The sequence below is a fragment of the Podarcis erhardii genome, assembly GCF_964252035.2.
Source record: "Podarcis erhardii genome assembly, chromosome: Z".
Lineage (NCBI taxonomy): Eukaryota > Metazoa > Chordata > Lepidosauria > Squamata > Lacertidae > Podarcis > Podarcis erhardii.
The window spans coordinates 42575746-42597909 of record NC_138504.1 but is presented as its reverse complement, the minus strand read 5'-3'; the positions used below and the strand labels follow the sequence as shown (position 1 = coordinate 42597909).

Genomic DNA, 22164 nt, shown 5'->3' with positions numbered 1-22164 from the left:
ACTAGGACTTACCCTTGAGTTAAGATTGAGTTAGGATTGTGCGGAATGTAGGGATGAGCAAATCTCTCAATTTCAGTTCCTATCACTTGCTCATTTTTTTCGAGTCTTAACTTTACTTCTCTGTGTTTCCCCCTCAGCCCTAGATGTAAAGGTAAATGAACTCGTGACCATTAGGTCCAGTCATGGCCGACTCTGGGGTTGCGGTGCTCATCTCGCTTTATTGGCCAAGGGAGCTGGCGTACAGCTTCCGGGTCATGTGGCCAGCATGACTAAGCCACTTCTAGCAAACCAGAGCAGCGCACGGAAACGCTATTTACCTCCCCGCCAGAGTGGTACCTATTTATCTACTTGGACTTTGACGTGCTTTCGAACTGCTAGGTTGGCAGGAGCAGGGACCGAGCAACAGGAGCTCACCCCGTCACGGGGATTCAAACTGCTGACCTTCTGATCAGCAAGCCCTAGGCTCTGTGGTTTCACCCACAGTGGCACCCGCGTTCCTAGCCCTAGATGTAGGTGTGCATTAATAAACACTGATCTAGCCACTCTAGCAAAATGGTCTCTAGACCACGCAAGTTTCTGTGGCAAATAAATCCCTGGGAATCTTAAGCAGGTGTGGAGGAACCTATGGTCCTCCAGATGTTGCTGAACTACAACTCCCATCAGCACCCATCAGCATGGCCAATGGCAGGGCAAATATATATATATTTAATGGTTCCACAATACTCTTGTCTGGTTTTGCTGCAAGCAGATGAGTATGGCTCCCCTTCCAGAACTTCTTAAATAGGTTTGGCTGGTACTGAAATATAGTGTTCCCTGCAATCTTGATTAGCTGTGGAGATATATTAGATTGCTTTTAAGCATGTTCAGTGGTTTTTAAATGCTTTTCTTAAAAAATAAAAATGAAATTGTTTTGCTGCTTTGTTGTTTGCTGCCCTAGGAGGGTTAAATACTTAATAAAACAAAACAAAAAAACCCTTCCTTACTTCAGGTCCCTGAGGTCCAGCTGCTCCTTTGGGCCCTGGAAACCCTGGAAGCCCTGAAGCACCTCGAACCCCTGGAAGTCCCCTGGTCCCTTGGAGGCCAAACGTATCCTGAAAAAGAGGAAATTGGGAGACCTAAATCATTTGTGGAGGTTTAGGAGCAGCAAACATCAGGATTATATTTAACTATACAGTGCCAGATTTAGGGCAGTGCAGGCAGTCCCCTCCCCACAGGGTGCTGAGCTGAGGGGATGCAAAATAATAGCAGCTGTACTAAAAGGAATTGTGAAAATAAGAAATAGGGGAGGGGGGCAATTCTGTCCTTGCTCACGGTGCCATATTACCAATGTCTGCCTCTGAACTATACCATTCCTTTGCTTCATCATAAATGTATGGCTCATGTGCAAAACATCCATGCTGTATTGGTAGCAGCAGCAGCAGTCATCATAATGCTGCCTTTGGAGGCATACCTAGGCTTCCTTGCACCCTTGGCAAGGAACTTCATCAGCACCAGTGAAGCCAGGAGAGACCATAGACCAGAAACTCAAAAAGTTAGCTTTTGTTGCCTTTTTCATTCCACCAGTGACTTCCTCTGTGACCATCAGGGTTGGGTCTGCTGTGTTCCTCTTCCATATCCTCCACTTCCTCCTCCTCTGTTGGTCCATCTGCCTCCCTCCCTCCCTCCCTCCCTCCCTCCCTCCACTCACTGCTTTCCCTTCTGCCTCCCTGTCCCCCCCCTTCCTTTTTTCTCTTTCTGCAACTCTCGGCCAATCTCTCAGTCATTCTTCCCTCTGAGCCCTGCTGGGCACTCCGTTTACACTTCTAATAGCACTGCCGGCCAACTGGGGAGGGCCTCCTGCTGTTGCAACTGCCCAGACCAGATTCCTCTGCTGAGGTGCCCATAGGATTCTGTGTTCCTTGACTGGCCACCCAGAGCAACAGAAGTGTGGCCTGGGGAGCACACAGATGGGTGGGTGGGTGGGCTGCTAGCCACTCTGAACAAGGGGGAGAGATGTAATTTTTCTTTTCCCCTGTGCCTGCACCATTGGGGGGGGGCAACTTACACAACTCCTAGGTATGCCCCTGCCTGCCTTACATCAGGTCATATAATTTTTGTCTATGTAGCCCAGGATTGGGGACTCTTCAGTAGAGGCTGGCAAAGCCCTACAATCCTCAGTCTGCTCTCACCTGCCTGCCACTTACAACTAGTGAAGAGGTGGTTCTGCCAATCATTGGCTCTGGCACCACCTACTATTGGTTTCCCTGCCTGGCATCCTACCAGTCCCAATGGGCACCAGCCACCACTGTGACTTATAGCTGTTCTCCAGGGACCCAAGCAGAGGCCTTTCTTCAGCTGGCTGAGGACAGGAATCAGATACTTTCAGCGTACAATGCATTTGTTTCTTGCTCAGGGGAGTAGGGAGCATGCAACAATATCAAAAAGGGAATCTTGCACTGGAATAACTGCTACACATCCCTGGGCACGAGATGTTACCATACCTGGTCACCTTTGGGTCCCAGATCCCCTTTTATTCCCTTTGGTCCTTTGCTCCCCTGGAAAAGTAAAGGTTAAAATGAGAGGGTCGTTGAGAACAGGCAGTAGCATGACCTGGTCAGCCTTTAGTGAAGGAGTGGGGAGCCCTTTTTCAACCCAAGGGCTCCAGCCCCTTGAGGTAAACCTTCCAGGCCAGTGGTGGAAGGGGCAAGAGTAAAAAATAGGTGGAATAGCAAATGCAACTCATACTTTTGTACATTCCAATCACAGAAGAGTCAGTAGCATCCATGTGTGCATACATCTCTCTCCAGGCTTCATCCAGGCAAGCAAGCAAGAGGTATCACCAGGGTTCAAGAACGCATTCCAGCTGACAGACTGAAGCATCATGAAGGGTGTTGGGCAGATTCATGAGGAGATGGGTGTGAAATATAGGGAGAGGGCTGAGGGCCAGGCTGAGAGGCCCCATTCATGCCTCGGCAAATCAGTCTTTTGAATTGCACTCTCCTCTTTGTTTATTCCAGGCATAGGCAAACTTGGCCCTCCAGATCTTTTGGGACTACAACTCCCATCATCCCTGACCACTGGTCCTGTTAGATGTGGATTATAGGAGTTGTAGTCCCAAAACATCTGGAGGGCCGAGTTTACCTATGCCTGGTCTATTCCTCAGTGGGGCTGAATTTTCAACCAAGCCATTGCTTTGGGGTTAAGATGGAACTTTTCAAATACTGACAAAATTTAGTGGGGGGCGGGGAGGATCACCTAATTGCATACTGATCCTGAAATGTAGGAAGTTGAGTTGAAGATTGGAAAAACAGGGATCTGAGAAAAAATGAAATTGACAGATTCCTGCCTCCCTATCCCAGACGAATCAGAATGATATCATTGCTCCTTGGCTTTAATAAAATGCATATTTTAGGATAAAATTATGTGTGTATAAATGCATATTTTAGGGATAACGTATACAAAAATTAATATCTTGTGATGGGTAGGGAAGTTGATAAAAGTTGATGCCGATTTTCATGTCTTTTATTTTAAAAAAGAAGACTGAGGTGGAAACAGGACAGGATGGATTTAGCACAGAACACATGTGACACTGACATTAATCAGAAACAGAGTGCTCTGTCCATTGCTATTACTTTCATTTCACTGAACATTTATTTCAGGTGGGGAAAGCAAAGCCACTTACATGGTCCCCAGGGGGTCCTTGAGGGCCCTGGCTCCCGGTCAACCCCTTAAATAGACACAAAAGGTATTTTTTTATTTAAAAAAGCCAAAGAAACTTTAAGACACATGGAATCTTGCCCTCACATTCCCTCCACCCCCTCCTTTCCACAATAAAACACATGAAAGCTATAAGACTGAGCTGGAAATTATCCAAGAAGATTTAAATGCTCTGAAATTTGGGGGATACCCTTCATCCTGTTACCATATATTTTGTTGGACACTGTGTTCTCTGGGGGTGGCAGCCTCCATTACCCCTCCCCAAAGACACCTGAGAATGACCAATATTAGCTGTCAGAGAACAGTCTTGCCTCCCTATGAATAGTTCAGCAGGACCACAAAAAATGATTACCCTCAGGAACTTTGCCACCTGCTAATGCATTGGTTCTCAAAAGGTGTGGTGTGCCATATTGTTGTGGCAGGAGAGGATGGCAATGTGGTGGGAAGATTCATTGACAGTCAAAGAAGCATTTAAACATTTCAGTATAGTATAGTATAGCATAGCATAGTTTTTTTAAAAATTTTTTTTTGCAGAATATGCATAGATAACTTTTCAAAACCAAGCACTACTAGGAGTTGCTTCTTTTTGCTTTCCAATGTATTTCTTATCAATAAAAAAACTGGTGTGGCGTGAGTAAATTATTATTCTGAAAGTGTGGCCCAGAGAAAGAAGTTTGAGAGCTACTGCACTAATGGTACAGGAAAATTAATAGAATCTTAGAGTTAGAAGGGACCCCAAGAGTCTTCTAGTCCAACCCCCTGCAGTGCAGGAATCTCAGCTAAAGCATCCCTGACAGATGACCATCCAACCTCTGCTTAAAAACCTCCAAGGAAGGAAAGTCTACAAACTCTATTGGGAGTCTGTTCCACTGCTGAACAGTTTTACTGTCAGAATTTCCTCCCGAATGTTTACTTGGAATCTCCTTTCTTGCAACTTGAAGCCATTGGTTCTAGTCCTACCAACCAGAGCAGGAGAAAACAAGCATGTTCCCTCTTTCATGTGACAGCCCTTAAGATATTCATCTGGGGAAGCATTTCAGCTCACCGCTAGAAATCAGCACATACAAAACAGGTAGATCATCACCATCTCTCCATCTGCGGGAAAACTGGTGGGGGGCGTGGCATGGGCATCGCCAGGATTTTTGCTAGGGGTGCAGGCTTTTGTTAGAGGGGGCAGAACCTCTGATTAGTATTCATTTGTATCAGCACCAAACTTTATTTTGGAATTTCAAGTTTGGTTATATATGGCTTCTGGGAGTGAAGTGTCTTCTGATTTCACTGATTAAAAATTTCATGGACCTAGCTAAATTTGCTTGGTGTTCTGTATCTTCCACGTGCTGTTTGATGGGTTTGGTTTTTTTTGCTTGTTAATACCCCATGTTGAGTAGGATCTGTGGGGTGAGGCCTAGAGTTGTTATTACAGTCATACCTCGGGTTGAATGTGCTTCAGGTTGAGCGCTTTCGGGTTGCGCTCCACTGCAACCCGGAAGTAACGGAGCGCGTCACTTCCGGGTTTCGCTGCTCGCACATGTGCAGACGCTCAAAATGATGTCACACGCATGCGCGGAAGCGGCAAAATGCGACCCGCGCATGTGCAGATGCGCCGTCGCATCTTACGTTCCATTAAGGATGCAACCCGAGGTACCACTGTACGTTTATCACTGCACATTTCCACGTCATCTGGAAACTGTCCTTAATAGTTAAGGGAGCAAGGCCACTTGGGAGGAAGAATAGTCTCAGCCAGTAATTTAGTCTGGCGAACCATACTCTAGCCTCAATTCTTACGAATCCAGTTTCGAAACATATTGTAGCATTGGAGATGTGTTTGGGCACTTGTCCAGCTGATCTTAACAGTTTAGATTGTACCTGTTCTAATGGTGCGCAATTGGCAAAGGGGCCTAACTGGGCACCATATACAAGCTGCACAATGGATTTTGCCTCAAACTGTTTGAGGGCTGCAAGTATATATTGTCCAGCTTTAGTCCAGCTTAGGTACCTAAGTATTACACTTCTCTGGACATTCCCTGCTACATAATCCCCAGTGCTACTTGAAGATGCTGGGGACTGGACCTGTGGCCTTATGCATGCAGAGCAGATGCTAAACCACTGAGCTGCTGAACCACTGAGCTCCAGGGGCCCCTTCCCTGCAAGAGGAAATGCCTGGAGGGGATGTGAAGATGAATCGCCAGAAGGCCAGGAAAATTGTTACCACATTCAAGCCACCAGTTTGTGTGAGTGAGATGGGGTAGCCTCATTTCTCAATGTCAAGCATCTGTCACCTTGGGGCTTTGATCAGCTGATCGACAAGAGAAGAAGCAGAAACAGAGGAAGAAAGGGTGCAGCAACAGGGAACATTCCTGAGGAACCTGATCTGAGTTAGAACATCATCAGACCCAAGCTGGAAGGAAGGGTGGGTGAGGAATAACACCCAAAATCTACACCTAATCAATCACACTTATGTCTCCTGATGGTGATGCAAAACTCCTAAGGGAACTCATTTCTAGCCCGGGGGAGGGAGTCTAGCTGGAGGCAGAAAAAAGTTTTTTTCAAAGTATATGCTCATAGCATATACACTCACAGGCAGGGCCAGATTTAGGTTCGATGAGGCCCTAAGCTACTGAATGTAATGGGGCCCTTTATATGTCCAGATTTCCTTTGTCAACAACAAATTGTTGCTGTTTTTTTGTGTTGAATATATGCTATATGGTAATTTATGGGCCTAATGGGTATCTAAACAAATTTGCACATAACAAAATATGTATTTCATGATAAAATACATATTTTATGTAGACACCCTTTATATAAAAATGAGAAACCAGTGATATTTTAGGCTAGCAAGCAGGGCCCATTACTTACATCAAAGGAGCCTACACAACACAAAACACTGTTGCTGTATGTAGGTTTTATTTTATTTGTTTTTTTAATCTTATATTTTGGAAATGTATATGCAGTGTTTTTTTCTTTAATTTTTTTGGGGGGCCCCCAAGCGAGTGGGGCCCTAAGCTATAGCTTGTTTGGCTTATACAGTCATACCTTGGGTTACAGACGCCTCAGGCTGCACGTTTTCGGGTTGCGCACCACGCCGAACCTGGAAGTACCAGAATGGGTTACTTCCAGGTTTCGGCGCTCTTGCAGAAGCGCTAAATCATGCTTTGTGCATATGCAGAAGTGCCGATTCGTAACCCGCCTGCAGGTTGCAAATGCTGTGGGTTGCGAACGTGCCTCCCCCACAGATCACGTTGGCAACCTGAACATCCACTGTACATAAATCTGGCACTGCTCACAGGGACATAGGACACTATCAGACCACCGGCTCATCTGGCTCGGTATTGTCTGCATTGACTGCAGCAGCTCTCCAGGTTCTCAGACGTACCCAGGGATGGAGGGGATTGAACCTAGCATCCTCTGAAGGCAAAGCATGTTGTGAAAGATCCCTGATATCCCTGATGGAACACTGTACTCAGCCACTTAACAGAAGTTACAGCCACAGCATACATGGCTTCCATGTAATGCACATGGCTTCCACCAAAGAATCCTGGGAACTGTAGTTTGTTAAGGGTACAGGGAATTGCAGCTCTGTGACAGGGAAGCTGCAGCTTTCAGTATCCTTTCACAGTGGCAAAGCTGCACTTCCTGGGCATCGCAGTCCAGGGGTAGAGGGGTAGGGAAGCTGCCGCCCACTCTCTTACTGCTATCTGCCCCTGGGTCAGGCCTGACCCAGAGGTGTAGCTGCTGTGGCCGGGTGCGAGGTGCACCACAGCCAAGGAGGGTGGGTGGCATCATTGCTATCCACTCTCCTGCTCTCCTCCCCTGGGTCAGCGCTGACCCAGAGGCAGAGACTGTGATGATGGGGGGTTGTCCGGCACGCTTCCACTGCCACTCAGCTTTCCTGACAATAGCAGAGTACAAACACAGTGTGCGCTCTGTGTGCCAGCATGCAGAAAAGAGAGTCTGTTTGCTGCTTCTTGGTCTGATTCTAAGAAGATTTATTTGTATAGCAGAAATAAATCAGAAACTCCGGAGACGGCATGTTGTCTCCCTTCCTCGGTTAAAACCGAAACCAGTCTTACATAGAACAAAGAACAGATCCCTGGATGGAGACCACCCTCAGTGGGCAGGGCGCTGACTCTGAGCTGTTTAACCCTATAAGCTCTGGTTCTCCTCACAGAGACATGGGAAGGCACGAGCACAAAAGTGCACCCCGGACCCTGAACTCCCCTGGACCCACCCACCTTATGCTTCTGTCCTTTGAGAGACGGCATGTGCTTTTAAATGTTTGGTGCAGATGTGACCAGAAAATAGAGAGAGAAAACAAGAGTGAGAAGAAAGTCATTTTGCAACCACGTGTTAACTGAGAGACTATGCGTTTTCAGAGGAATTAATGGACATTACTAAGGCCATATTCAGGCCATGCATTTAAAGAGCTATGATACCACTTTAAACAGAGTGGTTTAACTATCAATCCCTCTTCACAGGGTGCTCACTCTCTGTATCCACTCTTAAAGGCATCAAAGCTTCTGAATGCCAGTTGCTAGAAATTGCAGGAAGGGAGAGTGGTCTGGTGCTTGTGGGTTTTCTCACTGGCACCAGGTCACTGGCCTGATCCAGCAGGCTTTTCTTATGTTCTTAATAAAGGAGTGGATTAAATAGGAAACATCAGAAAACTGCCTTATAATATACTCATTATTGCCTACACTTAGTGGCAGCGCCGGACAACCCCCCCCCCCCCATCATCACAGTCTCTGCCCCTGGGTCAGCGCTCCAGGGTTTCAGATAAAAGTCTTTGGAGATGTCAAGGACTGAACCTGGAACTTTTTGCATATGCTCTATCATTGAGCTCCAGTCCCTCATCCGTATCTACTTAGTGTAACTTTTGCTTTTTGCAAATGAATTTTGCATGCCTGTTATATTGTTTAAGAAACTTGTTTAACCCGAGGCAACCAATTGCAGAGAAGGTGGGCAACAGAAATTATATACTGGGGGAATCAAATACTTTCTCAAATAGTTTTCAGTAAAAACAACAACATAAGAACCCCACATTGTTTGTCTCTCACTTATTTTGATTAGGTAGAATGAAAGGGAGTATTCCATTCTGCTTCAGCAACTGGCACAGAGCCCCAAACCTGCCTTTATGTACTAGAAGAGCTAAAATCTTCGTTTCCAAGCATAGCTTCTTGCTGAAATCCTGTAATATTTTACAGGATTCTTTCTTTCTTTCTTTCTTTCTTTCTTTCTTTCTTTCTTTCTTTCTTTCTTTCTTTCTTTCTTTTGTTGCTCTATAATGGAAGAGGGCCCTTCCAGACAGGAATAACACAATAACACTGGGGAAGCATTATGAAACAACTAATAAAGCAGATTGTTGTGTTGACAGTCAAGTATAAATTCACTATTGCTGCATCAATGATATATTGTAAGATATACTCACAAACCACTCCTACCCAGTCTCACTGCATAAGCTTTGCAGAATTAAATCAGAATGAATGCTGAATAAACAGGTTATTCAGAAGACCCTGTGCCTCTGTCTACTTCTATGAACAAGAAACTAGGCCTTTAGTGTCATCAGCCCAATCCTGCAGGATACTCTGACAACAGAGATTCAGCAAACACCTTCTGTTTCAACGTTTACAACGCCTGCTGAAAACTTTTTATTTTACTGGGCCAATGCAGGCAACTGAAAATAGACCTTTCCCACAATAGTTAATTGATGTCAATTTTTAACCTTTGATATGGTTTTTATTCTAATGTTTTATGTGCTACTGTTGTAAACAGTTTTTGATATTTCCTTTTTATGAAAAAGCAGTACATGAATAATATTATAAGTAAGTAAATGGAGAACAGCTAGTACGCTTGGAGCACACCATTCCCCTCCATGCAGATTTCAACACATACCATTAGTCCATCTCGTCCATGCACCCCTCTTAGGCCAGAAAGACCACTTTCTCCCTGAAACATGACAAAGGAAGCATAATGTTAGGGATTACAAGCATGGAGAAAACAGGACACACAAACACAAGAAACTAAATAGTTCAGTTTTGTCAACGCTAGAAGTTCCCCTGGTCTTTTCCATGCCCCCACAGAGATGCCAGGGATGGAACCCAAGACCTCCTGCATGCAAAGCCCTTTGCATCAGTTGCACATCTGTTTTATTTCTCATTCCTTTGGCACTGGAATTTAATTATTTATACCAGGAGTGGAGAATCTGTGGCCTTCCAGATGTTGCTAGACTTCACCGCCCACCATCCCTGACTACTCACCATACTTGGCAGGAGCTGGTGGGAATTATAGTCCAACCGCATCTGGATGGCTACAGGTTCCCTGCTACTGATACATGCCTCTGGATACCAGTTTCTGGGAATCACGAGTGTGCTCTTGCATTTACACATGCCTTGCAGGCTTCTGGCAGGCATCTGGTAGGCCACTAGGAAATGTGGATACTGGACCAAATCTAGCTGAACTCTTATGTTTTTGGCTTTAAGAACACAACCATCCAAACTTGTTTTACACACTTCTTTGAATCCTTGAGGACTAATTAAGCTATGTACAGTGGTGCCCCGCAAGACGAACGCCTCGCAAGACGGAAAACTCGCTAGATGAAAGGGTTTTCCGTTTTGGAGGCGCTTCGCAAAACGAATTTCCCTATGGGCTTGCTTCGCAAGATGAAAATGTCTTGCGAGTTCCTGCGGTTTTCCCCCCTTTCCCCCCCTTTTTCTAAGCTGCTAAGCCGCTTATCAGCTGATAGCGCTAATCCGCTAAGCCGTCAATGGGCTTGCTTCGCAAGACGAAAAAACCGCTAGACGAAGAGACTCGCGGAACGGATTAATTTTGTCTTGCGAGGCACCACTGTAATTTACTCCCACAAAGTGTAGTGACTGTGACTGATGTGGACCATCTTTAAAAGAGAATTAGACAAATTCATGGATAATATGGCTATCAAAGGGCTACTAGTTATGCTAGCTATTGTGCTACCTCCATTGTCAGACATGATATGCCTCCCAAAACCAGTTGCTGGAAATCATGGGGATGACGACCTGCTGTCACACTGAATTCCAGTTTGTGGGCTTCCTAATAATAATAATAATAATAATAATAATAATAATAATTTATACCCCACCCTCCCCAGCCAGAGCCGGGCTCAGGGCAGCTAACACCAGTAAAATCACAGTAAAAACATAATAGGGGGGAAAAACCCAATTTAAAATACAGGTTAAAATGCAGCCTCATTTTAAAAGTAGCCCATAGATCAAAACCATAAGGGGAGGGAAACATAAGGGTCAGACTGAGTCCAAACCAAAGGCCAGGCAGAACAGCTCTGCAGGCCCTGCGGAAAGATGTCAAGTCCTGCAGGGCCCTGGTCTCTTGTGACAGAGCGTTCCACCAAGTCAGGGCCAGTACTGAAAAGGCCCTGGCCCTAGTTGAAACCAATCTAACCTCCTTGATGCTCAGGACCTCCAAAGTGTTGCCATTTGTGGACCTTAAGGTCCTCCACAGGGCATACCAGGAGAGGCGGTCCTGTAGGTATCCTATGGGACATCTGGTTCACCACAGTGCGAACAGAATGCTGTAATAGATGGGCTTTTCACCTGATCCAGCAGTGCCCTTTTTATGTGCTTATGTTCTTATAAATTTCGTAAAAATAATAAAGGAACAGAAGGAGAGTCAGGCCAATGGTGAATCTATTCCAGCATCCTATTCTCACAGTAGCTTCAAGAGAAAAAAAAGTGGATAAAAAAGGTTCTCATAAGATCTTGGTTAGGCAGAAGATACTGTGCCTCAGGGCAGTGGAGATGGATTATATTAACCATTGGTGGTTTTTCTTTTCTTTCCTCACTGATGATTTTTGTGAAGATGAGAAAAGGTGCCAATCAGTTTTTGGGAGAAAGAGCAACTCTTTGGTTGTTTAAAAGGCAAGAGGCGAAAGAAAAAGATATTGTGCTTACTGGGTGTCCCTTGGCTCCAGGGGGTCCTTCTCTCCCAAAGCGACCCTAAAAGGAAAATGATTATATTACCGTGACATGAGGATGAGCAGATGGACAGTAAAAGTGGATCCTGCAAGCTGTTACAAAACCACATACTACCTGGCTAGAAGGATAAATACTGACCATACACTTTTCAGTGAAGATCTCACTGTGCTTTCTACACTTGAACATGTAGCTTGTAATCACCAATCTTGTTTGCACATCTGTTTGGATATAAGGACTGTTTATATTAATATAGATGATTAAATTAGGATGGATAGGTTATCCTCATTATTAATGTGAACTGATGCTGCTTTAAAATTTCTATTTTATTTGCAATAAAGGGGGGGGGGGAGAGATTGTTTCAAAGGATCACCAGGCAGCAAGACATCTGGAGGATTATGTCCCATGTCTCTAAGGAAGGTATGGACCACTCACCTGTAATCCCCTGAGTCCTTTGGGCCCATGCCTCCCTTCTAAGCCTTGTGGGCCCTAAAGAGAGTGAAAGGAAGTCCCAGGTGTGGTACAAGACCAGATGAAGGGTATGCAAAAGAAAGAGAGAGAGAGAGAAATTGTTATTTAGTTCCTCCATTCATGCACTTTTTTATTGTTTTCAAAAATGATTTGGAAGCAGTTCATTCATTTTCTTTATCCCTATTAATTTTAATTCCCCACAGATTTCAATGGGAAACCCACCCACTCTTCTGCTGCCTCTAACTTTGTGTTTTCTATCCCAATGATCTAGTTCATGATTAAGTATTTTCTTTCTGAAGAAACAGAACAGAACACAAGGGGGCAGGGTGTATTTTGCTTTTTCTGCCTCAGGAAACCAACACCCCTTGGGCATCTCAGCTCTGTTGCCATAGCAATTCCAGAAATGAGTAAGTACCTGAGGGCCTGGTGGGCCTGGCAGGCCTGAAGGCCCCGTTTCTCCCTGAAGCAGACAAAAAAAAAATCAACAACAACTTTCTGTCACACACAGTCACATTATAATATATAGATACATATACTTTTAGGTTGAGTAACCTTCTCTTGGTGGGAGTGGTGTATTCATCCTTAAAAAAAATATCTAAACCTTTTAAACTAGGGATGGGGATCCTGTGCCCCCCTCCCCTATTGTTGGTGGACTACCAAGTCATCCTGGCCATCAGCCATGCTGACTGGGACTACTGGGAGTTGGGAGTCCAACCACAACTGAAGGGGCCACTGTTTCTGCACCCCACCCCTCTTCTTACATGGAAATATTTCACAGCCCATTCCCTTTTTCAGAGGGCAGCACCAGTTGTGTTGATGTTTTTCAACATTTGCAGAGTGCTGGTTGCTACTTTAGAACCCAAGAACTGGTAAGCAGAGCTGAAACTATGTTCTGGTTTCATTGCTTTTAACAAAGAAATCTAGTTGTGGATATTCAACACGTACAGAGAGACAGAGGGAGGGAGGGAGAGGAGTTATGAATGTTTTTGCAATGTGCCAAAGGGCAGACGAACGTAGGCAACTTAGGTTGCAGATCAGGATTGGAGAACCTTAATGGTTTATTAACACTTGTCAAAATGTGGAATTTATAATTGGACGCAGTAATGCTTCTGAAAACCAGCTTCTGGAAAGCACAGGAGGAGAGAGTGCTCTTGTGCTCAGGTCCTGTTTACAAGCCTACTACTGAGGAATATGGTTGTGGATATGAAAACAGGATGCTGGACGAGATGACCCATTGGTCTGGTCCAGCTTGTTGTTCTTCTGTTAATCTTACATCCACTTACCCCTCCCCCACCTCCCTCCTGACTTCTGTTCAAATAATTTCTCTGAGGATGGAATTTTGCATTTTGCATTTGCACCCCTCAATTTTCCCAGAACACTTACCTGGGAGCCATTAACTCCTTGCACTCCAGTCAGTCCTGGTTCCCCCAGCTCACCCTATAAACACCAACACAGATAAGGTGACTGAATTTGTTGTTGTGCAATTAAAAAATATTTATTGACAGGTGTTATTTGACTGCAAATATCTCCTGAGGCAAATTTGGAGGACTCTGCTAAAGGGAAACTTTGTGGGGAGCATTTTTTTACACGTATGAAATGAAACAAAATAAAAAGCATTAACATACAGCTATGAGGAGCATTATTGTCATGTTCTGAAACAATGCTGGACCCCATGATGAAAGTAGTGAAAGGCCTGAGGCAAGGCTGGGCAAAGGTTAGTGGACTGGAGATAGCTCTGAGTGAGCAATTTGCTCCAACAAAGTTTGGGAGGAAACAGAAGCCTTTATGCCTCTGTCTCCATATTTCCTACCTGCTGCCTTGAGGGACATCTTTGGGAGAAGAAAAGTCTAAGGAGTAAATCCTATGCAAATCCAGAGTGCACTCCCTAAGTGTCAGGGACTGGGCAGAGAAGAAATGGTGGAAACTGTTGATATTTTCACCCCCTCCCATTGCGAGAACCTCCTGATATGATGTTTTCAGAAAGGGTGTGTGTGTGTGGAAACTGCTCTTCGCTTCTTCTGCTCCTGCTTGACTCTGTGTGGAGTCTGTGTGTTATCTATGTAGAGATTAGATGGCTGAGTGAGAGCTGTAACACTCATGCAAGCCAGTAGTTTTAGTTGCAGTAGCTATTAGAAATAAAAGAAGTTATGCTTCCCAGCTTTCTTCCGTGTTGTTTATACTCTGCTGAGTATGGTGTTCACAATGCACAGTTGTGAGTCCAGTGCACTGAGACCTGTTTTTCAGGAGTGGAAGGTCTTTGGAAGTGCTCCAGTCACCTAGCCCAGTCGGGGCAGTACTAGTTATTGAGCCCAGTCGCTGGCACCGGTTCAAAGGCGTACGGACAGAAATTGCCTCCCCATCCTGACCCTTCCAGGGAGGAGAAAGAGGAAGACAGTGTAGCTTTACAACAGGGGTTTGAGGGAGGTAGCAGCTCAGAGGCAGATGAGGAGAAAAGCTGGGAAATCCTGGGAGAGCCGGAACAACACCCAGCTGACACATTGTCATTAGAAAGCATTCCAGACCCTCCATCTCCCAGAACCCAGTGAGCCTTAAAAGTAGGAGAGCAAAGAGCTCAAAGACAGAAACTTTTCCTTGTCTTTATACTTTCCTGGGCAACCAGCTGGGACTTGCTGACAGCATCCTGACTCTAAGATGGTTGGATGGCAACTTGTATGCCTCCTGCAGCCAAGATGGTGCCAAATGTATTGCTCTGCTTTCCATTGGACCACATCAATGAGACCAAGATGGGGTCTTGTCATCTGGGCAGCCCAGGACCTCCATACACACCGCCCAGGCTTGCCAGTTTGGTGCTGCAGAAGGCAGCAATTATGAGTTACCGGTCTCTGCAGCCACAGCATGCACTGTGATTCTCCAACAATTTGACTTCACTCCTGAAGCCACACTCCATTGTTTCTTGTGACAGAATGATGTCAGCAACTCCATACTCCCTTCTCCAAGCTCCACCCCCTTGAGAGAACTTCAGAGCCTTCAAGGGCCAACCCTCTGGCCTAAATAGAGACTCCTCCTGAATTCCACTGATTCTCAAAAGTGCTAAATTGGTGATGTGCAGTGGGAACTTTCCTCATAAGGGATCTTCTCTGTCCTCTTGATCATATAGGCCATCCTTTTATGGATCTTTTCCAATTCTACAGTATCCTTTTTGAAGTGAGGTGACTAGGACCATACACAGTGTAGTCCCACCATAGATTTGTATAAAGGCATTATAACAGCAGTTTTATTTTCAGTTCCTTTCCTAATGATCTCTAGCATGGGATTTGCTTATTTTACAGCTGTCCAAAGCTCTTAAGTTCTTCCCACACTTGCCCCATATAAAGTGATGGCCAAGGAAAGTCCTAATGGACGATCTGAACTACAGACTGATTACTATCATGGCTTCTCCCAAAGAATCCTGGAAACTGCTAGACAATATTTGTATCATTCACAAAATTACAGTTCTGATAATTCCTCAAGGAGAGTAATTTATTATCCAACCAGTACTTAAATCTGCATTGTAGATATTCTCGGAGTCTGGAAATTGGGCTAGATAATTTTTTCAACCCTCCTCATGACTCAACAGCCCCATCATTTTAATCAGAAGAAACTTAAACTCATGGCAAACAAGGCTATTATGAGTACAAACTGACATGTGGCCATCCTGAAGTCATGAGATTAACAAAGGAAGCTCTAACACTAATTGAACTGGAGAAGAAAGAGGAAGGAGTAGAGCCTGAGAGAAAAACAACTAACAAGTAATTAGTCAAGAAGGAATCAGTGAGGGAGGAAAGCTTGCTGTTCTATCTATCATCCCTGCTTGTTTGGGTAACTTATTAAAAGCATTGTTGCTTTATTTTGACATTTTACAGGTTAATGAAAAACACTGGGGCAGGATGAGCACAAGAGGGATTTTACAAGTGACTAAAGAAAACGTGAAATTATTACCACAGGCCCTGCAGGTCCTGAACAGCCCACGGAGCCAGCATCTCCCTACAACAGGATAAAATGTTTAAATTAGACACTACCTTCCGAAACAACAACTTCTTCAGTCTTATGAAGAATGTAGAAAGCTGCATTATACAGAGTCAGAACATTGGTTCATCTAGCCGAATATTGTCTACACTGACTGGCAGAGGCTCTCTGGGATTCCAAGCAGGGAATATTTCCCAGCCCTTCCTGGAGGTGCCAGGGATTGAACCTGGGACCTTCTGTGTGCAATGCAGATGTTCTGCCACTGGGTTACAGGCCTTCGCTCTGTAGCTTGAGCCAGCACAACCAGTAGTGGGAGTTATAGTCCAGCAACATCTGGAGGGTCACAGCATTCTGTAGAGGATGGACCCTTAGCCTGATATTTTTATAGTTAGCAAAAGCAAAACACATCATGCAGAACAAGAGTGACTATGCCTATGCACATAAATCAATTTTTCTAGTGCATAGTTTTGATTCCTTTAATATAGATCCTCTCTGATACATTATAAATTAAGTTGCATTTTGATGCAGGTTGATACATTTTTACGTTTTGTATATGTTTTGTTTCTCTCATGAGCTTAAAAAATATTAATGCGCATTGTTTAGAGATATTTATTTACTCATTATCTTAAAATGTGGAATGGTGATGATTAGTAGTTACTGGATTGTGAATAGGAAGTTTGTATTGTTTGCTTATGTTGCCTTTTGCTGGGATTCAAAAACTAGCTAGAGATTTATGTTGAATTATGAAGGAATACATAGATAATATTAAAATAATATAATATAATATGTTTAGAGTAAACACACTTTTATCCCTATTAAGTATCTTGCCAGAGAGGCAGGTTAGAAAGCTTGAAAACAAATTAAAAACAAAAGAAATCCAAACTTCATCAAGCCATTGCAAGAGGAAACTCAGTCAGGGCTGGAGACTGCTGCAAAATTAAGCAATGTTCTTGCCAATGGAAAACCACTAACACTAAGGCCTGTACAACAGAAAGCCAGGGTTGTGTAGTGGTTAGAGCGCTGGACTAGGACCTGGGAAAGCATGGTTCTAATCCCCACTCAGTCATAAAGCTCAATGGGTGACTTTGGGCCAGCCCCAAACTCTTAGTCTAACCTACCTCACAGGGTTGTTGTGAGAATAAAATAAAGAGGGGGAAAGCATGGATACCACCTTGAGTTCTTTGAAGGCAAAGTGGGATATAAATCAAATCCAATAAAAAAATTAACCAGGCAAATGGGCAACAGTGATATCAATACATATTGCTTAGAATTAAAAGGGGCTGCAAAAAAGTATCATGCTTAGAACAGAGGACTAAAGGAGCAGAGCAGGAACCACTCACCTTTGGCCCAGGGAGACCCTGAAAACCATGAAGACCTTTAGGGCCCATCAAACCCTGTAAGACAAACCTCTATAATGTCATGTAATAATATTTGGAGGTGATGTTATTTATTGATGACAATGACACTGAAGGGAACCTTTTTGAACCCGAGAGTCACACTAACATCTGGACAAAAGCCCAGATCACTATCAGATTCAGGGGTCTTGACAAAATACATTTGCTCTGCTAAAGATTTAAGAAACCATGAGAAGTTGCCCATCCCTGCTGTAAAGATAGATTAAATAGCCAAAGTGATACAGCCAAATTTCTTACCTGGAGCCCAACAGGTCCAGAAGGTCCGCATTCTCCTTTGACCCCCTGAAAAATGACATAAAATGAAAAATGACATACAATGAAGGATACAAACATCCTACTACAACTAAGCCAGAATGCGGTAGCTAGACTGGTGACTGGGAGTGGCAGCTGGGATCATCTAACTGTCAGTTTGCATTTCTTGGTACAGAAAGTATTGATCTGATGTGTAGAGATCTTTTATATTCTAATTACCGTATTTTTCTCTTTATAAGACGCACCAGACCACAAGACACACCTAGTTTTTGGAGGAGAAAAACAAGAAAAAAAATATTCTGAATCTCAGAAGCTAGTACAGCAAGAGGGATCGCTGCACAGTGAAAGCAGCAATCCCTCTTGCTGTTCTGGCTTCTGGGATAGCTGCGCAGCCTGCATTCGCTCCATAAGACGCATACACATTTCCCCTTACTTTTTAGGAGGCAAAAAGTGAGTCTTATAGAGCAAAAAATACGGTAATTCAAGAGGGTTCTGGAAGCTTCTCTGTGTGAAAGAAACAAGCAGAAGGTTATTCCTTCAGAGAAGCTAAGTACAGCTGGCTTAAACTGGTCCTCCTCTGAGGGTCTGCTGCTGGTTCTCTTATTGTTACAGGGAACCAGGCAGAGGGCCTTCTTGTTAGTGGCACCCTCCTTCTGGAACACCCTTCTAGCAGATGTCAAAGAAATAAACAACCATCTCACCTTTAGAAGACATCTGATGGCAGCCCTGTATCAGGAAGTTTTTAATGTTTTGATGTTTTAGTATGTTCTGATATATGCTGTGAGCTGCCCAGAGTGGCTGGAGAAATCCAGCAAGATGAGCAGGGTATAAATAATAAAATTGTTGTTGTTGTTGTTGTTGTTGTTGTTGTTGTTGTTCCACAGTACTTCTGAAGGCTGCTAACCTGCTCTTCAATTTTATCTTAAGAAGGAGGTGGAGATTGTGGAAATATATATGCACAGTTTATAAAAGAGGGCAGGGAAATTTTTAATGTTTGAGGTCTTATTGTGTTTTTAATATTTTGTTGGGAGTTGCCCAGAGTGGCTGGGGCAACCTGATCAGATGCTGATGCTGATGCTGATGCTGATGCTGATGATTACGATATATGTCTTACAATATATAAACAAACACATAAAAGGGTGGGAAACAAACAAAAAAAAATCTAAAATCCAAAAGTATTTTTAAGTAGCAGGATCCCACCCACTCAAGGTCACAGATAAGAGTCGAAGGCCTGCCGAAAAGGAAATGCTTTTGCCTGGTACCTGTGTAAACTGCTCTGAGATTTATTTTTTATTTTATTTTATTTTGTGAACACCAGTATAAAAATATTTTTTTAAAAAATAAATCAAGCAAATATGTGTTTATTGTGGATGGGGTCTCATCCGCTACACTCACCTTTGCCCCCTTTTCTCCTTTTTCGCCAGGAGGGCCGGGATCTCCCAGAAAACCCTGAAAGAGGCACATACAGCTGATTTTATTAGTCCTGCCCAACTTCAAAGGCCCCATAGTGACACATATACAAAAACGATAAAATTATTGAGGCACCCTCCATTATCTCTCTGGATACTGGATGTCGGACTTCATTCACACACATGGGATGCACGTTTTTCGGTTCCTCAACTGTTAGGCCTGATCTACACATGCAGAAGGATGAGGCAGTGGGGATTAAAGTGGCTGTACGAAATCAGCCTTCTTGTAATATTGGGATCCCATCCTGTGGTTCTCAGCAACTGATATTCAGAAGTATTACTCCTCTCACCATCAAGGAAGAGCATAGTCTTCATGACTAGTAGTCATTTATAACCTTATCCTCCAGAAATTTGTCCAACCCTCTTTTAAAGCCATCCAAGATGGTGGCCATCACTACCTCCTGGGGAAATGAGTTCCATGGTTTAACTATGCACTGTCTGGAGGACTTTCTTTTGCCTGCCCTGAATCCTCCAACATTCAGTTTCATTGGATGTTCATGAATTCTAGCCTTATGAGAGAGGGACGAAAGCTCTTCTCTGTCCACTTTCTCCATGTCATACATAATTCTGTAAACTTATCATCTTGCACACCTTTTCTGTAAACAAAAAAAAAGTCCCAAATGCTGCTGCAACCTTTCTTCAAAGGGGAGTTGCTGTGGGGTGTAAGAATCAGGTGCAGTCAAACACAACATCGCTGAGTAGACATGAAGGTTGTCTCAGTCCTCCAGCCGGAACTTCTTGCTTTTCAGGACTGAGACAAAACTTCCTATGTGTAACTTGAGATGGGTGGGGCCTCTCAAGAAGTAGAAAGAACCACAAGCTGGCTACCATCTTGTCTCTCTTGTCTCTATCGGTGCCATCTTAACAACAGCACTACTAAGATGCACACATGGCTCCAGGCCAAGAGAAGAAAAGGGGGGCTTTCTCCCATAAGGAGATAGCCACCATATTTAAACTACGTTCTAACCTTTTAAGTCTGCCTTCTGGGAACCTTTGTGTGAACAGATGATTACTTGTGAGTAAACGTTTTATACTTTACAGAAGACTGCGTAGTGTCTTATTTTAGGAAGGATTAAACGGGGGAAATACCAGGAAATATTTACAGAGACTCTAACGAGTCTGAGCAAGCTACCTGCTGTGTGTGTGTTTAAAAAAAGGGGGGGGGGAATGTTAACTCTGCTGATTTTGTTGAACTTGTAAAGACAAGTTGGGATACGATATCTTAGACAATATATACCCCCCCCCCAATCCCTAAACATTCCCACAGTTACTTCACCCCCTTGGTCGTTTTCCAGCTCTACAATATCTTTTTGGACATGAGGTGGACATAACTGTACACAGAGAGTATTCATTTTGACACAGTGCAAAGTTAAAACTACAGTGGTGCCCCGCAAGACGAATGCCTCGCAAGACGAAAAACTCGCTAGACGAAAGGGTTTTCCGTTTTTTGAGGTGCTTCGCAAGACGAATTTCCCTATGGGCTTGCTTCGCAAGATGAAAACGTCTTGTGAGTTTGCTTCCTTTTTCTTAAAGCCGTTAATACCCGGGGAATCCGCGCTCCGCAAGACAAAAAAATTGCAAGATGAAGCAACTCGCGGAACGAATTAATTTCGTCTTGCGAGGCACCACTGTATGGAATTTGTGCCTAAAAGAGGTAGTGTTGGTCACCAACTTGGATGGCTTTGAAAGAGGATTAGACATACAGACACATGGTGGACAAGGCTTTTGGTGGTTCTGTTTTCCCTCTAGCATTTGAGGCAGCCTGCCTTTGAATTCCAAATTATTGGAAGAGAGCTGTTGCAGTCTGGTCCTGCTAGCAGGCTTCCCACTGATGCATCTGGTCAGCCACTGTGAGAACAGAGTTCTGGGCTACATGGGCCTTTGGCCTGATCCAGCAGCGCTCTTCTTAAGTTCTTAGACTACAAGTGAGTAGGGTTGGGAAACTCTGTTCTTGAATGATCCCCTACACAAATTACCAGTCTATGAGCCAGTTGTCCTGACTGCTCTGGACATCATCTGGATGCCCTGTCTGCTGCTTGGATGACTTGCACTTGGCATGGTTCATAACTGCCTGCCACTGGTGAACCTGATCTCCACAAGTGTTTGCAGCACTGTGTTGAAAAATATGAATCTTATTTAGATCACAAGATGGCTGTTGCACGTGGTTAATAAGCTAATCAACAAACAGTAGAGGGAAACAAGTAGTCCCCCCCCCCCCAGATGCTTGAAGAAACAACAAACTGGAGCTCAGTACATTAGGAATGCTCCAATGATGAAATCTCAGCTTAATGAACTGAAATAGTGACCAGCTTCAGTTCTCTGCTAGCAGTCTCTCTGGTCCTCCCTTTGCATGAGCCAGGAAGCTGTAGCAAAACGTAGCTTCCTGTTACATTTGTGGGACAGGAGCTACCCTGTCCAGTGCTCTGCTTTGTGATTTGTTCTGTGATGGAAGAATGCTTCAGGGGAGGGTTGTTCTTTATCAACTGCAAGGCAGTCAGAACTACCACTGATATCAAGTTTAAGAACCTGTAGTTGAGCTTGCTTTTTTCCTCCTCCCTCCCATTCCCTTTTTTATCGTGTGTCCTGCCTTTTTGGATTTGGATGGTGGGTCCATCACCATCCATGTCTCTTGGTCCTACATACACAGACCCTCTTAGTGTCCCTATTTTCCAGGAGCAGTCCCTGATTTAGAGAAGCCATCCCGGTTTCTGATTTGATCCCAGAATATCCCGCTTTTCCTTAGGATGTCCCTATTTCCATCGGAGAAATGTTGGAGGGTATGCACACATTGTGAGGCAGAACTTTGGGCCTCCCTCTTAAGAGCCCTCCCTCACAAATACCCCTGGTCACAAGCTCCCAGCGTCTGTAAGCAGCTAAGTAGAACTGCTGTTAGCTGCTAACTCTGTGGACGTGGGGTGGTTCTGGGTTTTACCAAAC

At 44.2% G+C, this 22164-nt stretch overlaps 2 protein-coding genes across 4 annotated transcripts in view; one reads left to right on the top strand and one right to left on the bottom strand.

Moving 5' to 3' along the window:
* SLC31A2 (solute carrier family 31 member 2) overlaps positions 1–22164 on the top strand; it is an 833895-nt gene that overhangs the window by 185152 nt on the left and 626579 nt on the right. The gene's annotated exons all lie outside the window — the stretch shown is intronic.
* LOC309333335 (uncharacterized protein) overlaps positions 1–22164 on the bottom strand; it is a 155594-nt gene that overhangs the window by 57542 nt on the left and 75888 nt on the right. Inside the window, exons 16-27 of the mRNA XM_081846707.1 lie at positions 19154–19207; positions 17744–17788; positions 17432–17485; positions 16065–16109; positions 13509–13562; positions 12541–12585; positions 12090–12143; positions 11634–11678; positions 9586–9639; positions 3662–3706; positions 2481–2534; positions 984–1091 (exon numbers count right to left, since the gene is read on the bottom strand). Of these exons, the coding sequence (XP_081702833.1) occupies positions 984–1091; positions 2481–2534; positions 3662–3706; positions 9586–9639; positions 11634–11678; positions 12090–12143; positions 12541–12585; positions 13509–13562; positions 16065–16109; positions 17432–17485; positions 17744–17788; positions 19154–19207 (657 nt within the window). The remainder of the gene's footprint in view (positions 1–983; positions 1092–2480; positions 2535–3661; positions 3707–9585; positions 9640–11633; positions 11679–12089; positions 12144–12540; positions 12586–13508; positions 13563–16064; positions 16110–17431; positions 17486–17743; positions 17789–19153; positions 19208–22164) is intronic.